The 17,119-nt window shown below is 38.6% G+C and overlaps 1 protein-coding gene across 1 annotated transcript in view; it reads left to right on the top strand.

The window, feature by feature from the left end:
• Positions 1-17,119, top strand: part of LOC119792779 (SAM and SH3 domain-containing protein 1-like) — a 102,981-nt gene that overhangs the window by 71,007 nt on the left and 14,855 nt on the right. Inside the window, exons 2-8 of the mRNA XM_038299553.1 lie at positions 8,215-8,343; positions 12,872-12,922; positions 13,326-13,375; positions 15,385-15,425; positions 15,530-15,613; positions 15,694-15,806; positions 16,591-16,683. Coding sequence (XP_038155481.1) covers positions 8,215-8,343; positions 12,872-12,922; positions 13,326-13,375; positions 15,385-15,425; positions 15,530-15,613; positions 15,694-15,806; positions 16,591-16,683 — 561 coding nt within the window. The remainder of the gene's footprint in view (positions 1-8,214; positions 8,344-12,871; positions 12,923-13,325; positions 13,376-15,384; positions 15,426-15,529; positions 15,614-15,693; positions 15,807-16,590; positions 16,684-17,119) is intronic.

Here is a 17,119-nt window from a genome sequence, read left to right as displayed (position 1 = left end):
GCTTTGGCACTGTGTGCAGGTGCCAAGTCCTGTTGGAAAATGAAATCTGCATCTCCAAAAAGTTGGTCAGCTGCAGGAAGCATGAAGTGCTCTAAAACTTCCTGGTATGTGGCTGCGTTGACCCTGGACCTCAGAAAACACAATGGACCAACACCAGCAGATGACATGGCACCCCAAACCATCACTGACTGTGGAAACTTTACACTGGACTTCAAGCAACGTGGATGAAGTGCCTCTCTTCTTTTCCTCCAGACTCTGGGACCTTGATTTCCAAAGGAAATGCAAAATTTACTTTCATCAGAGAACATGACTTTGGACCACTCACCAGCAGTCCAGTCCTGTTTCTCTTTAGCCCAGGCAAGACGCTTCTGACGCTGTCTGTGGTTCAAGAGTGGCTTGACACAAGGAATGCGACAGCAGAAACCCATGTCTTTCATACGTCTGTGTGTGGTGGTTCTTGAAGCACTCACTCCAGCTGCAGTCCACTCTTTGTGAATCTCCCCCACATTTTTGAATGGGTTTTGTTTCACAATCCTCTCCAGGGTGCGGTTATCTCTCTTGCTTGTACACTTTTTTCGACCACATCTTTTCCTTCCCTTCACCTCTCTATTAATGTGCTTGGACACTGAGCTCTGTGAACAGCCAGCCTCTTTAGCGATGACCTTTTGTGTCTTGCCCTCCTTGTGCAAGGTGTCAATGGTCGTCTTTTGGACAACTGTCAAGTCAGCAGTCTTCCCCATGATTGTGTAGCCTATAGAACTAGACTGAAAGACCATTTAAAGGCTTTTGCAGGTGGTTTGAGTTAATTAGCTGATTAGAGTGTGGCACCAGGGGCCATCAATTTTGAACCTTTTCACAATATTCTAATTTTCTGATATGATGAATTTGAGATTTTCATTTGTTGTCATTTGTAATCATCAAAATTAAACAAAATAAACATCTGAAATATATGAGTTTGTATGTAATGTATAAATATAATATACAAGTTTCACTTTTTAAATGGAATTACTGAAATCAATCTACTTTTTCATGATATTCTAATTTTATGACCAGCACCTGTATAACAGGACCTGTACCTTCATGGGATTCTTGTGAAGTGCATTCTTAATGTGAACTCCTGTGAGAATGATTCTTAATAAAATGAAGAACAAATATCTAAACTGGAAGGATCCTTTTCAGAAGACTTTTAAACATCAACAAAGTGTCTTCAGTCAAAGATTATTCCAGATCTGGTTGAAGACAGATGCTACAGTAGATCCCTCCTGTCCACACCTAACAACACCTACAACCGTTTGATAAACGACACAATATGAGTTTGAACAACATTTGATTTTCCTTTGGGTTCGATAAAGTATTTGTATTGTGTAACTCGTACTCATAAATTTTAAACTTCTATTCTCACTACTGTTGGGACAAGATACATTTTTCTTTCCAAGTTAGTTTCATTGTTTATAAGTAATTAATTGAAATCATTTCACACCTTAAATGAAAACCATATATTAACAAACTAAAAAAGCCTTTTGAATACAAAAGCCTGTTTGTTGAATTTAAACATATCAGCACAGCAACAAAAATTTGTTTTTAATCCATGATTTATTTTCAGATTATTCACTCAACAGATTGATTTAAAATTTTAATAATTTAGCTTTTTTTTTTTTTTTTTTTTTTTTAGAAACCCGTGATGTTACATGAAACATCTTTGAAAGATTACTTTGTAAAATTTTCTTTTTTCTCATGTACAGCAATTTTTATTTTCTTAATGTGCGTTAAAGGTAAACTCGCCTATAGAAGAATTGCGCTATAACTTATTTTCGTATAGCACAATTCTTTCCTTTGAAATATGGTACAAAAATAAATAAATAAAAACTTTATAGCAAAAGGCATACAATATCGCCTTTAACAGTTCAACTTAAGCTGTAAAGGGAAAATAAAGTTGCTTTTCTAAAACTGAAGACAGCTATGGAAGTAATGCACAGAGCTTTGCCTTTCAAAGCTTAACAATTGCATCACAATGTGCAACATTTAGTGCCTTTAAGACATGCATACCATGAAAGCTTTAAGCCTGTTACTAACACAAACAATCCATGCGTCACCCTCTTTACCAAGCAGTTAACTTAATCAGACGTGGCCTAACTAATGTTGGCTCTGCAGCCTGTCATCTGGTCCGGTGGTGGCGGGCTGCAGCCTGGAAGCTGACATTAGCATCTATGCTTGCTGCATCATGAGTCCCGTTTCATTCCTTCCTGACTGCCAGTGGCAGTAAACTGAGTAGATATAAGTCCCTGCGCTACCTGCAGGCTGAGATTGTAACAGACAAAGTCACCTTCATGAAGTAACACCTGGGCAGCTACGTTTGTCTAGGGCTGAAACAATTCATTGGATTAATCAATTATTGAAGTACTCGTTAACTAATTTAATAATCAATTTATCGTTAACTAGAATGTAGAGACTTTAAAACATGCCTGTAACTAATGGAGCAACCCAATTAGAGCAGTAATTATATTAAGATTGTAAAAACTATATATAAATTTTGCATTTAAGACAAAAAAATACATTATTCTGTCAATATGCTCTATCCAGAATGCCTCAAGTGGAAAAGTTTGAGTTTTACCTGGGTTATATCAAAGTCTTCTTTAAAAAATTATTTGTCTAGCCAATTAATAATCGGTTAATCGAAAAAAAGTAATCAACAGATTAGCAAAATAATCGTTAGTGGCAGTCCTAGTTTGGTCTCCCACTGAAAATTTTTGAGTCTGCTGTGACTAGCAGTCATCCAGCCCTTCACAGAACCATAGCTACGGCGTAATGCACTAAATGTTTAAGCTTGAATACCGCTAGTGGGCCAAATAGATGTGTGAAGAAGAAAAAATTAATACAAAGGTTCCTGCATGGGTCTTTAATGTGTATTTTAAAAATGAATTATTTTAATGCGATAAAGTCTGCGTAATTGATTAAAATTAAAGTCCCTGCTCTGATTCTCAGAGGATCCATTGTAACATGTAGCCTAGCTACGTGGTACGAACAGGGAACCAATACAGATCTTAAATTTATTTACGTTATTGACTTATTTTCAAATTCAGACATGTAACCCTGTTTTTATTAACGCTGAAGGTGAAGAAAGTCTTTTTGCAACGGTTTAACCATACTGCAGTGATGTAACTACCAGCTAACGGTCTGTCATACAACTCAAAGACTCCAAATCCATTTACAGTTGTCTTAGGGAAGCATGTCACTTCACAGTAAGAACATTTCATACATTTCATGCTTAAGTTGAGAATAAAAGGGTTGCAAAAACAAAAAAATTCATATGGCAAAAAACGAGCTGTTGCCCCAGCTTTTCATAATAGATAATCATACAGGATTAGTGTTCATTTAAATTTTTTTAAGTGGCCTATAGATGGAAACTCATAGGAAAGATAAAGTTTAAAATGCCTTTGGTTACCTCCATGGTTCTGTCATTCAGCATCAGTTTGAGAAAAGGATCTTCCGTAATTGTTAGGTTGCTGTTTCCATTGTAGTAAAGTGTTTCAAACTGTTTCCACCTGAAAGCAACTTTTTGATTTTAAGAGAAATCTTTTATCTCTTTTAGGAATTACTCCCACTTTTCCTGCAAATATTGTATTAAATAAAAACATTTGTTCTGTATCTAACAAAACGAAAACCTGGGCTTTGTTGTTTGTTTGTTGTTTTTTTATTTGGTTTTTGAAGAAATCTCACCTTTTTGTTTTAGTCTGGAGAACAGAATAAAATTCAAAGTTGTTGACATATTTCCTGCCTGGTTGAACATTGAATCAAACCGTGAAACTGATTCCACTGCAGGCATTAATTTGCAGTTATACTTTCATACACTTAGAGCTGGTAGTTTATTTGAGGAGCAGTTCTGTGAGTCAACCGGTTCCCCCGTGGGCCGCAGCTGGAGCGGGTCGAGGGCTCCACCCAGCTGCAACCAGCGTCATATGTGGTCACAAATTCCCCAGCCTCCCCACAGCCAGACTGTTTAATTTATGCGCATTGAGCTCCCTTCTCCTCCCCTCCTTTGGCTGCAGGATGTATTGTCCTCCGCTCTCCAAACTGAGTTAAGTTTTCAAGCAGAGCCTTTCACTTAACAGACCCGGGGGAGGACTAAAGAGCCACTGCTGGATAGCTGTTGTTGGCAGCCAGATGTCTGTCTGTGGTAAGTTTGAATGTTTGCTCTGGAATGTGGTCCCAGTTTCATCTGGAGATTCATTGAAGAAATCAGATTTTTTTAAAACAGCGGCTTGCAGATAAAGATGGTGTTTTGTGCTTATTTTGACCTTTACATGTTGAAATGTGTCTGTCTCCAGTCTGTAATATGGAATAATTAACTCTCTTCAGCTCAGCTTTCAGGTGAAGGGACTCCATAATCTGCTACATTACAGTAACTCTTTGAATCAACTTTGTCAAAGAAGGAGGTCAAGCCTGTATCTGTCCGTAAACTGTTTTTAAGGTCATCTTCTAGCTGTTCTTTTAAAACTGAACCCAGGAACAAAGTCTTTAACATGCTGAAGTAAATGATTTGCTGAGACTTTGGCCTGGTTCCTCAAGACGGGTCAGATGAGCTGTAAAAACACTCACACCCTGGCCCCCCAGGGCACGGGGATCTTTTGTTTCTCTGTGATGCTGCGAAATGTGACCCAACACTCTCCTTTTCAAGCCCCTGGAGCTGAAGTGTCATGCTTCAGCTTTGGCTCAAACGCCAGCCATTAGCAGAAAGACGTGAAAATAAAGATGCAGACTGTAAGAAAGAGTCAAAGCTTGAGTTTAATCCTTGTTCCTTGTTTGTTTTCTGTGTGCACATCCAATTGTAATGGGGATCTGCATTCACAAACCATGTCGGATAGGCACTGAGGCTGCTGCGGTATCATGTGGCTGTGGTACAAGGGGTTGCTTATGTGAATCGGTGGCAGCTGGAGGCAGAAGAGTGGCTGCAGCCAGGCACAGCTTCTTACTCTCCTCTAGTCTTATTTATTGGCTGGTTTTGAAAAGCTGACAGGATTTTCAGCCTATTTTATACCCGGGTTCATGCTGTATACTGTAATGAATAGGCCTCTATTTCTGGACAGTTGGACCCAGTCACAGATTGTCATGACACGAGGCGAGGGAGCCAAGAGTCTCGCTTTTCACTGCAGATGACTGTTCTCTGCAGGAACATTTGCATAACGTCAGGGTATGGGAGATGCATAATGATGATGATGATGATCTGTGCAGAGGTTTATGAGTGTAGTAGCTGCTTATTACACCCAGCATGTGTTTGTGTGCATGTGGTGCAGAAATGGCCTCCTTGGTTTTCTTCTTAAAAGTCTCCAATTTGACTCTTTTCTGGAGATTTTTATGTTTTATTGAGATGGTTTAGTTGGTTGGTTAAGATCTGAAGATTCTGGAACTTAATTAAATTCATCAAAACAAGCAACTTCCATTATTCAGACTAAAAACTCAAACACTGACCTGCTCTTTTGATGCACATTTTTTTTCATTTAGCAAAAACTATTTCCAAAGAAGCTAAATTGAAGTAGCAGATATATGTAACGACTTGGTGGAAACCATAACAATAAAATGAGACATTTTGGTATACAGAATATTAACAATGCATACATATCAATTGGAGAAAAGTTATATAAAGAAGGGCTCCATAAAAGGGAAAAACTTAACATTTCAGAATTCAGAAATGCAGAGATTAAACTTTTTTTGTGGTAATTTTCTGCAAACGAACAATTAGACAAAGGGTTCCAGAGAAGCATGTCTTCATATTTGATAGAAAGCTGTTGTAACAGTGGTAGATGGAGAATCTTGGCTTGTCTTGTTGATTAATTAGGTTTACTTTCATTAAAACATTGATGGTTGGGAAAGAAGCTTAGATGCAAACATGAGGATAATATTGTATTCTCTTTCTTCCAGGTGCCAATGTCTCTACACTATGAACTAAATATGCATACCTCATTTTATCGTTACCTATTTTATGGTCAATTACCCAAAAGTTCCTTCACTCTTTCCCTACATGTTTAGTGGTTTATTCCCTCTTAGTATTCATTCACTCTTTTTCTCTGTTTTTCCATCCTTCTCTATTCTGTTTGTTTCCCTTGTTTACTTCCTTGCATATTTCCAGCTTCCTTCTGTCTTTCTGCTATTCTGATCTTTCCTGAGTTTCTTCTTTTCTTCTTCTGTTTTCCCTTCTACCTCCTATTTTTTCCCTCTCTACTTTACTCTATTTTTTTTCTTGTTTTTCCTTCTTATGGAGGAATTTCCTTCTTTATGCTGACCTCACAGCCTTTGCTCTTCTTTCTAACTTTCTCCTTTCCTTCATGATGTCCTTCCCTCTTCCTTTCCTTTTTTCTTCCGGTTCATCTTTCCTACCATCAATCCTTTGGATGGACCTTTTTTCAGGCTCCATCTTTAAAGCCCATTGCTGTTTGTATTTATTCTTTATTTTCATGGTGAACTTTTTTATTTACGTTTAGACATTTGCTCTCTGTTGAATTGCTGACCTATAGTGGTGGAAGTTTTTGTGGCCCCCTATATTCCTGAGGGTTAAGTTGTGCAGAACTTTTACTCATAGAGGGTTTGTCATGATAAATTAACAGAGAGATTATATATCTGACGACAAACAGAGGCTGGTGTGCCTCCTGGATACAATCTTTGGGGTTGGTCTCTGCCTCAATGACATGGATATGTGTGAATGAGCTTCCTTTAGCGGGTGGCGAGGTATTGACGATGAAAGAAGATGCTCAAAGAAGAGCCGCTGCTTCTCCACATTAAAAGGAGTCAGTTGGGGTTTCAGGCGTTAATTGGTTGCAGTTTACTGGCCAATCACTGTCTTTCAAAAGACAGAGATTCCTGTTCTGATTTTAGTATCAGTATTCCAATCTTGCTTTATTGAAAAGGGCGCTGAAAGAGGCTGATTTTAGACCTTTAGAGAGGTAAATAAGATTGATTTTACATCAAAGTAACATCTGATCAAAGATCTCTCAAAATGGAGAAAAATTGACAGCCGATCAATCGGTGCATCTTTTCCCTACCCACTTCCCACTTGGAGAAGACCTATAACATCTTGGACTCCTGGATGTCGCTGGGAAGAGGGATATCCAAGGTTCCCTCCTGGATTTATTCAAAGTAAATATGTATTCAATAAAAGGGGTTTATTTCAATAATACCTCTTCGATCAGCTGTTCTCCTGCTACATAACCTTAGCACTACACTTGGATGTCATAATATTTATTGTCTAATATCTCAGCTGCTCTCTGCATAGTTTTACCGCTCAACGACGGCAGCCTGAGTACAGCAAGACAGAAAGGAGGTGAAGGTGGAAAAAAAAAATCTGGAGAATCTGGATTTGTTCAAAATAAATAGGATGTCCTGATTCTGTGTTTCGTGGCGCGTTCATAAACATTATTTTCTTTCTTTAAAAAAGTTAGTCTCAAATTCTGTTTGCACATCTCACTGAGGATGTTAGTGACATCAGTTTGAAGATGGTTAATTTGTTTATTTTAATCAGACTGTTAATGCTGAGGATTTAAAAACATGTTAATTGGTATTAATCGTTGTCAATTTCTGGAGTCGGATCAAATCAGGTCAGATGGAAAAGAATATTAAAATGATCAAAAACTGGAGGGCCATTTTTTAACTTGGTTAAAGTATTATTTTTGGGCTCTTTTCTAGCATGAAACGGCAAATATAGTTTGATTTGAATTATGATTTCTGATTCCTAAACAGATGATTAAAATCATACAGTCAGTTTCTCCATAACTGTAGTTGCATAACTGAAGGAAGCTGAACTAAAGTAGCATCCATGAGTGGTGTTTGTACCAAACTGACTGCCTGCACTACTCCATGGCCTCTTAAGTCTATTCCCATTGACTTGGAGAGCGAAGTGAGTATCGAAGCTGCGTCACTCCGAGCCTCTCTTGCCCCTGCAGGGTCACATCTGAGGAGGGAAGGGATCACTGAGCAGGAAGATGACAGGCCGGTGAAGACGCAGCTTGAAGCCCCTGGGGATTTCTGCTCTCCTGTTGCTTATCTCCCCTGCTTCCTGCTTGTTTGTGTCATTCCTGACAGAGCAAAAGTTGCAAACAATGGCTTATCATGACAGTTGCCGCTGCTGAGACGGTGTCCCCTGCTGCTCTGCGTCTACACAGCGGTTTGTTCCTTTGTATCCTGGTGGCTTTTCTTTTACGACGTCTGCTTCTGTATCTCTTGCAGGATGGCTCTGTGGGGAACCTTGATGACCTGGCTCAAGAGTACTCGCAGTACTACGGCACCTCACTCAGCGACGTGTGCGAACGGATGGAGGAGCTACGGAAACGCAAATTAATACAGGAAATGGAGATGGTGAGGAATATTCAAGCATTTCTATAGGATGTTTTACTGCAGTGCAGAGAAAATAAGCTTGAGTTTGCTAGAAATCTGTTGATCAGGCAGTAGAGAAGATTAAATGTCCATCTCTGTGTAAATATACTTCCTAAAACAGAGGTGTGCAGCTTATTGTAAACAGCAGAAACCTCAATAACATGTTCTGTCTGTCCAGGGTAGTATTTTCACCTATAAACTCAAAGGAGCTGTATTTAGTCTCCTCTCATATAATTTAGAAATGTTTCCCTCCGGTGGATTTGAAATGACTAACCCTTATAAAAATAAATTCAGTTTCTAAATCTTGGCTTTAGCAGGAATCCTTCAAAACGCTGCAACACTTTAGTTTGCAAAAGTGCTCCAAATATAAACGATATTAGGGGACTCTTAAGCTAAACCTGTAGATTTTTAGGTGGAATTTATGTTCTATTTAAACTGTTTATTTGTTCATTTTAATCATGCTTTCATTAAATAATTTTTATGAAAACCTTGTAAAGCTTTCAGGAAGAACATTTCCTGCTTTGTGCATCTGAAGAATAAAGGTTGATTTAAGATCGACTCATCCATGTTCCATTTCATGTGCATCGATCATTTTGAAGCAGAAGATTCGCCGAGCAACGCTAAATGTTGAGTTTTAAGTTAAATTCTAATAACCTGAGTGTCTCTGATCGTTAATGCGGTGAGAATAGCAGCTCAAGTTGTTTTCTAGCGGAGGAAATTGTTAGCAGTTTCTATTTAGGTATAGTTTAGAAGTTAATTAGAATATTTCACATTTAATTGAACATAGAAAGTCAAACACATGACGAGCATCCACTGACTCATTTACAGCAGATATTTATTCACACAGCACATCCAAATAGGTTAGGCTATAGATTATAGGTTAGCTGACAGTTGTGTAATCATCCTGAAATAAAGGATGTGTGACTAAAGTGGTGAGGAAAGGACATGGAGGAAGATCCGATCAGTCACCGTCAAATTTAAAAATGTACCGTAACAAAAGCACCGTCTGGGTTACAGAAGCACATGACTTTCCCTAAACATTTTCTCCAACTTTATAAACGTACATTATTATACTTAAAGGTTTAGTTACACATATAGAACTATATATTCATGAGAAAGGCTCCAATAACTGTTAAACATTTGTTTTTATTACCTGTATTATTATGGAACAACCACTTCCGTCATGAATTAATAGGGACCAGTGGCGGCTGGTGGAGTTTTTGTTGCCAACAACAAAAAATATTATAAAAGCACCATATAAAAACAAAACATAATTTCATGTACAGGTTTACTTTTTTTAAATCTTGCCCTTCTGAGGCTTTGTGAAGGAAAATCTGTGTTTTGCATGGGAGCAAATATTGTTTTTTAAACCCAAGAAAATACTGTATCAGTTTAATAATGGAGAAGCTATTAGTCACCTTTACCTTTTACAATATATTACCATACAAAACTATTTTCTGAGAATTTGTTTGTTTAAGAGCAACTATGCAAATGAACAAACATCTAGAAAAATTATAATTAATAATATATTATTATCCCAGATTGCTCATTCTTCTTTTTCATTTCTAAAAAGTGCTTTAAATCAGTCCTACCTGTCTTCATCCATGCTGGGTCAGATCCTGATGTTTGAAAAAGGAGGCAGGCAGCCAAGGCAGCAGAATAAAGCATTAGCCTCGCTGCATGCAGTTAGCCAAGCCTTATAACTAAACCAGGTCCTGGAGAAAGACTGACTGAACCGTCTCCATCCCTCTTTGTACTGCTGATTATTTTGATGTTCAGCTGATCAAGTCCAAACAATTTCACCACCAGCTTCTCTTGGTAAGTTTGCTTCCCTCCCACGCCTTGGCCTGTCAATCAACCGCGCAACATCTGTGATGACAGTTCCTGTCCCCTCAGGGTAGAGATGTCCCGATCCAGGTTTTTGCACTTCTGATCCGATACCGATATTGTTTTTGGACTTCCGATCCGATACCGATACTGGCCGATACCAGCCTATCCGAGCATGTATTTAAGTTTAGGTTAAAGTATTTAGCCTTAGTTGTAAGACTCATGTTGAAAAGGGTTGTAGTACTCTTGATAACATCTAGCCAGCTGAATTAGGTGAGATTGAATAAAACACAATGATTGGTAACAACAAACTTACCTGTTTATTAAGAGATAAACACAAACTGGACAAAATTATGAATAGCAATCTAATATTGCAAAGTGAACAGTAAAACCGTAAACAGTTAAAGGTGCTGTATTACTGTAAGTTTTAATAAAAATGCAAAACAGACAAGAGTGGAAAAAAGTCTATTAACTTAGAATCAGGACTCTACTCTTGAAAAAAGATACTGCTTAAAAAAAAATCAGTGCAAATAATAGTTACACAAAAATGCCTTATACTCCCCAATGTCTTCCACACCTAGTCTCCATCTACACATCGTGCAGGATAAAATAATCCCACACGGCTGACATTTTCCCCGCTATCTTCCAATTCACCTGTTTTAATGGTTAGGCCACGAGACAGACCCAAAAAGACCTGTGGACGTTTTGAAGGTGTTCTGGAAAATGCGGACCGGATTCGGGGAACACTGGCGCAAAATAGTGGAATGGATTGTTTCAATCGGCGAAACTGGAAAATACGGACCGGATTTTTTTTTTTTTTTTAAACTGGATCGGCAGTCTGGATCGGCATTTTTACATGCTTTGCCGATACGCATTTCTTTGCCAATATCGGCGTCCGATCCGATACGTGGATCGGATCGGGACAAGTCTACCTCAGGGCGTAGCTTTGGTGCGACCTGAGCTCTCCTATACCTCAGTACTGCAGAGGAGCTACTGCGCATTTACAACTTTTAACGAGAGTCAATGGCTAAACATCTTTCCACCCTATGGCGGATATAAGTCACCAATCACGAAAAACGAAATGACGCTTTACATGTCGTTGAAGATTGAATATTTATTTTGCACAACTGAAAAATATATATGAATATATTTCGAAATTTTTTTTTGTAAATACAAATTATAAAATATAAATCTTATAATTTCATTTACGTTTTTAAAATTATTATTTAATGTCTTAATCAAGGTCATTGGGCTGGTGGGGCGATGCCCTAGCGCCCTCTATTGGCCAGCAGCCACTGACACGGACAACAGTCAGGACAGCTGCTCAAAGGTCGTTCTCATGGCAATCCAGCAGATGTCATCCTTTAAAACTGCAACAAATGCATCCAAACGGGTGCATCTAATGTTGTTGGTTCATGAGGCTCTGAAATCGCCATCACTAGCCGACGCAACTTTTGCAGCATTTATACTCTGCACGGTTTCTCCCTACTGCAGACGACCTTCTATTTGCAGAGATGTGAAGAGTATTAATGTTTATTACTCAAGTAGAAGTACAAATCCTACTGTTTGAAAATGGTTTTGTAGAAGTAAGAGTATCAACTTATTAAAGTGTAAAGGTACCATTTTTTAAACTGCATAAAGTATAAAAGTAAAAAGTAATGCAGGAAAAATGTTAAGGATCAAAGCTTTAAATCTCATACTGGGTAGCGTAGGACACAGATTGCAAGCATACAGCACAGCACCACTTATAGATTTACAAAACAGTTGTTTCCAACATTTTTAATGCCTGGAGTCATTAAAGAGCAACAATCGTTTCTTTGTGTTCGTAATCTGTTAGTCCCGGTGATCTTTATGGGCCCAATCATGGGATGTCATAAATGTTTGGATTTGCACACCCCTGATGGGAGGAGGAAAAAGCCTGAAAGGTCAACTTTGCTTATAGGAGAATTCTAACCTGTTGAAAAGGATCAGAATCAGTTTGGCATTTTTACTATTTTCCAATATAGTCTCCAAATATTAGTGTCTGTCTTTACTCTTTAAATGCTGTGGTTTTTTATTTATTTATTTTGTTTATAAGGGGTATATATATATTTAGCATCAATCTGCAGCTCTTCCGCATCATCAGCTCCTGAAACGGGCAGGTTACAGCTGTGCGAATGAACTTTGCAAAGAGCAGAGCACTCTGATTTTATAACTTTCCTCAAATTTGTTTAGAGGTTTTAGTCACGCTCACTTAAAAAAAAACTGATGCCGCTATTTTATGACATGAGGCAGTTTTGGCTCAATGTTCGGATGAATTGCCTCGGGGGCCGTATCTTATCCACTGGCCTTGAGGTTGATATAAGATAAAAACACATTTTAGTACATGCGGATTAGATTCATTTGGAACTGTTGACACTTGTTGGATGTTAATTTTTTGCTTTTAGATTGTATGGTTTAACTTTCATTTCAATTCATGACAATTATAAACATGTTCATGTGATAAATCCACTGTAACTTTACCACTCAGTTTAAAACCTAACACTTTTTTTTAACACAAGCTGCAAACGTGTTACATTTAAAACAAAATGCTTTGAAAGCATCTGTTAAGCCTGAGATGATTAAACAGCCGTTGGTGTTTATGCCGAATATTTGTTTACGACAACGCTGCAATTTAGTCCTCCGCCTCTGCTGTTTTTTTCAGGGAAAGGTTGACTCAGCGGCCGCATCACCACACCTCCGCTCTCAGATCCAGGTGAGTGTCCGGGCTGCAGCGAGTCAGACCCCGGGAGGAGGCCGCTTCCTGTGCTGTGCGTCAGCAGACAGACTCGATATGAGGATGAGAGGGTGCTTGGTCATGATTATCACAGAGTAAAGCAATGTGAGAAGCCACAAAGAAACATCTGACCCACTGGGATGCAGAAAACTGTCCTTGAAACAGGTTTTTTTTCCCCCTCACATCCTTTACACGTGCTAAAATTAGCTGGAATGTGAGAAGTTCGTTTTAAGACCTTTAGAGTCTACAGCTTCTGATCGCTGCTGGTTCATACGTGAAGCATCTATCTATAATCTCCCAATGCCCTGAAAGTTCTCTGGTGCAGGAAAGAAGGAACTTTGCAAAGCTCTATTAATGTGCCTTTCATTTCCCATCTCTCTAGGAATCTCTTGGACTCGGCAGTGGCTCACTGATAACAGAGACTGACAGAAGGTAAAATAAAAATGCTGATTGTTCTATCACTGAAAATGTGGGTTGGATCTCCTCCTTTTGGCAGAGTGCAGGTTAGCCTCTCTGCTCTTTGTTGGCCATGTGCGTTTCCTCCCCTTCCTGGTGACCCCCCCCTCACTCACACTCATAAAGCATTTCTCTTTAACCTCCACACTGCCTTCCTTCCATTGTTTCTTTCAAAGGGTTTTATTGATTACTCATATTTTGTCATTAGAAAGTTGAATCATCTGAATAAAAAAATAGTAGAAGTGATGACTAATGCTAAAGCAGCATAAATAAAGATTTATGAGGATTGTATCACAGGGAAGTAACCTAAAATCCGATAAATGATTGTTTTTAAACATTTAATTATGTTGGCATGTCTCTGTCTCTGGATGCAGTTTTATGAAAAAAGTATGTGGTGTTCAAGTTTGATGTTTCATTTAAACTCATACTGCCCCCTTGTGGTTTGCAAGCATATTGTTGAAAATAATGCAATGTATTCCTGTTTATAAAATTGACTATATTTTTATTCAAAGAACCACTTTTGTCAAATATTCCCCAACAGAAGTATACATCTAAATGATTCCCTTTCAAACTTTCTGGATATATATGCTTTTCAAAAAGTAGAAGAAAATACAAAATACAAAAAGGAAGGGAAGCAAAGTTTTGAGTTGCTGTTTATTCTTCTCAGTATCAACTGTCTGTCGAGGAAAACGTGCAGAATTTTCCAAATTTGTACACAGAATTTTTCACGTAAGGCAAATCTTTAGGATTTCTTTTTTTTCATCATTTTCTAAATCTCTAAAATGCTCAAACCCATTTAACATGTCGGCACCTCAATCATTTTGTGTTTTCTATTTTTGACTGTGGTTTCATAGTGAGTGTTTTCTCTGAAACACATAGTGTGATGCAGCCTCTACCTCTTATTTAAGTAACCGGCTGCTCATCTGTTAATGACAAATCAGACTCTGCTAAAACGGGTATCAAAGCTTTACAAAATTAGAGATTCTAAATCAGCCCTAAAAGTCTGATCAATGCGTCTCTAATTAGAACCGACCTGCAAAGCTGCTATTAGAGCGTGTTAATATACAATTATATGATAGAAAGCTGCACAATGTTAGGAAATAAGTTAATGCTGATATAGATGTTGGTATTAATGAAGGTAGAATCTATTTTGCCTACTCTATGTGGTTCTCAGTTTTTATTTCTGTTTATCAGGATTTCATCCAATGCAATTGGCCAGAGTTCTTTTACAAGTTGCTTAAAATATAACAGCCTACCAAACATTGCATCTTAGCACATATTGATTTTGCAATGATAGCTTAGCTTTCAATATTTAGCATCTAAAGCACAGTGTAATAGAACTCTGCATTATCACAATTTAAAGCAATACATCTATATTACTTTATATTAAAGTAATTAAATGTTGCATCATCCTTTTGTTGCCTAATATACTGCAGCAAGTAGAGGTCTGATCTATTTGTAGACAAATGCACTGAAACAAAACAGTCAACAGAAGTCAGCTGAGGGAGGGACTGAAGCCAGCGGTCATGCACAACAGACAGACAGACAGAGAGGGAGTGTGAAAGTGTGCAGGGAATGCAGAGGCCACGCTCATGCTGCTGCTGCTGCCACAAAACCCAGAGCAGACGAGAAAAAGCCTCCATTGTTCCAGCGATGGCTGCAGAGCTCTGACCTCTGTTCATCAGCCCAGAGCAGCCTGTCTGTTTCATCTGTTTTTTGTTTTTCACCAGTTTGATTTGCCTGCACCATCGTTTTGAGGCACAGTGCGCTTTTGTGATTTCCTATTTTTTATTTTTTTTTAAATGACTTTCTTTTGGTGAATCTGAGAAGTTGAGTAAACTGAAAGACCTGATGGGGGGGAAATGGTGAAAGAGCAGTGAGAATGAAGAGAATATTTTTGGATCGGAGGTACTGATCCATTTAGGATGTTTGAATTTATATTTTAAACATTTTAAAGCTCACTATTCTTATTTATTTGTTTTAAGGGTTCCTGTGAACAAATCCAACTCGGATGATGGATCAGGAGGTAAACTAAACTTTCACTGGAGTTTTTTCCACATCCAACCTAAATGATTTTCTCAGTTGATGTCTTTCCTTCAGCATAAAAAAAAAATTGTATGTCTCTCTTAGCGAAATGGGACACGAAGAAAAAAAGTAAGTCTTTATGGCCGAGCTTCCGCAAGCCACAGAAAGGGGTGATGCGTCAGACAAAAGGTAAATAAATAAAAATCAAGTTTGGGTTTATGCAGTTTATGTGACATGCAGATTCTCACCCCTGTGCTCGTTTATTTCAGGTGACGATGTTGGTTTCGTCGCCAGCGAGATCACGATGAGCGATGAAGAGCGTATACAGCTGATGATGATGGTGAAGGAGAACATGATCTCCATAGAGGAAGCTCTTGCCCGGGTATGATGTCATAGTTTCTAAAACATTTTTATTCTTAAATCTATAACTGAAATGATTGACGTTATGATTCAATCCGGCTGTTTTTGGTTCTGCTGAGGCGTCATGGAAACCCAGGATGCTTTGATTGTTTGAAACTCATCTTTAATGCTGGTTCTGCTGTTCCTTTTCTTGCTCTTTAAAATTCTCCATAGGTTCTTTGTTGGGTAAAACACAGTAATACTATAGTTATTAAGCAGGCATCGGTACTTTTGCCTGTGTCCTAAGTCCTGCAATCTTCTCCAAACTCTGCACAATACTCACTCAACATACATCTCTGCGGCTTGTGATCCTCATATTCCACCTTTTTTTCCTTCCACACAATTTTCCTGTAACAAAAAAAATAAAAATCATACGACTCTGTTATTAGCCAGATTCTGTTCCTTAAGCTTTTTGTGAATGGGAGCTGTTCAGTCAGCAGTATCACTATGATCCGGGCCTAAACTTTCTGTAATAGATGTTTTTTATAGTTAGGTTTTTTGTCATGTTGAAATGTTATGTTAGCCATATTAGCCATAAGATATATAATCATCACAATTAGAAGGAAAATAAGCTTTAAATTTATACATCTGCCGAATTAATCTTAAACCGAAGAACGAATTAAACTGAACTTCAGATTTATTGAGATGCATTTGTTGTGTCCAAGTCTGTTTTATTTGACCCCTTTCTACCACTGTTAAAGTGTAGAAAAAGCTTGCGTTGCGTAGATGTTTTGATTTTAAAGGTGATTTATTTTATTTTCTTGCAGCTGAAGGAGTTTGAGACCCTAAACAGACCCACAAGCAGATGTGATTCCCCAGATCCCTCTGGTTCCAGTTCAAACGACTTGTCCAGCTGCACTGTGAGTTTCTCGGCTCCACTGGGCTCTTAGTTACAGTTTTTACGCTGAATCGGGCAGCGCGTTGCGCTTCAGAGGCCTCTGGTTTACTGGTGCCAAGGTGGCTGAGCTGTTGACAGTGCTTCCCCTCTTTCGATTTGCCCATGTCCCAGCGATGAACCGGGGGCCTTTCTAAAGCTCTGCAGCTCGGGGCCCTTTCCCAACTGCAGGGCTCCGGGTGGACCTCTATTCATCTCTGTCAAAGCGCTAACCCCCTATTGTGCTGCTAGCGGGTGGATTGAGCACAGGGCCACTGTTCTGCACGGCAAAGCTCTTTCGTGCCTGGATGGGGTGATTAGGGAGGCTTAGGTTCACAGTGCATTTTTAGATTTGTCTGAACGTCCTGTCTTGTTTTAATAAATTTGATTTACTATTTTAGCTAATTTCCTCTCACGTTGAC

The sequence above is a fragment of the Cyprinodon tularosa genome, unplaced genomic scaffold, assembly GCF_016077235.1.
Source record: "Cyprinodon tularosa strain WSP-4 unplaced genomic scaffold, ASM1607723v1 ctg430, whole genome shotgun sequence".
Taxonomy (NCBI): domain Eukaryota; kingdom Metazoa; phylum Chordata; class Actinopteri; order Cyprinodontiformes; family Cyprinodontidae; genus Cyprinodon; species Cyprinodon tularosa.
The sequence above is the reverse complement of the archived record's forward strand: the minus strand, read 5'-3'. Positions and strand labels throughout refer to the sequence as shown.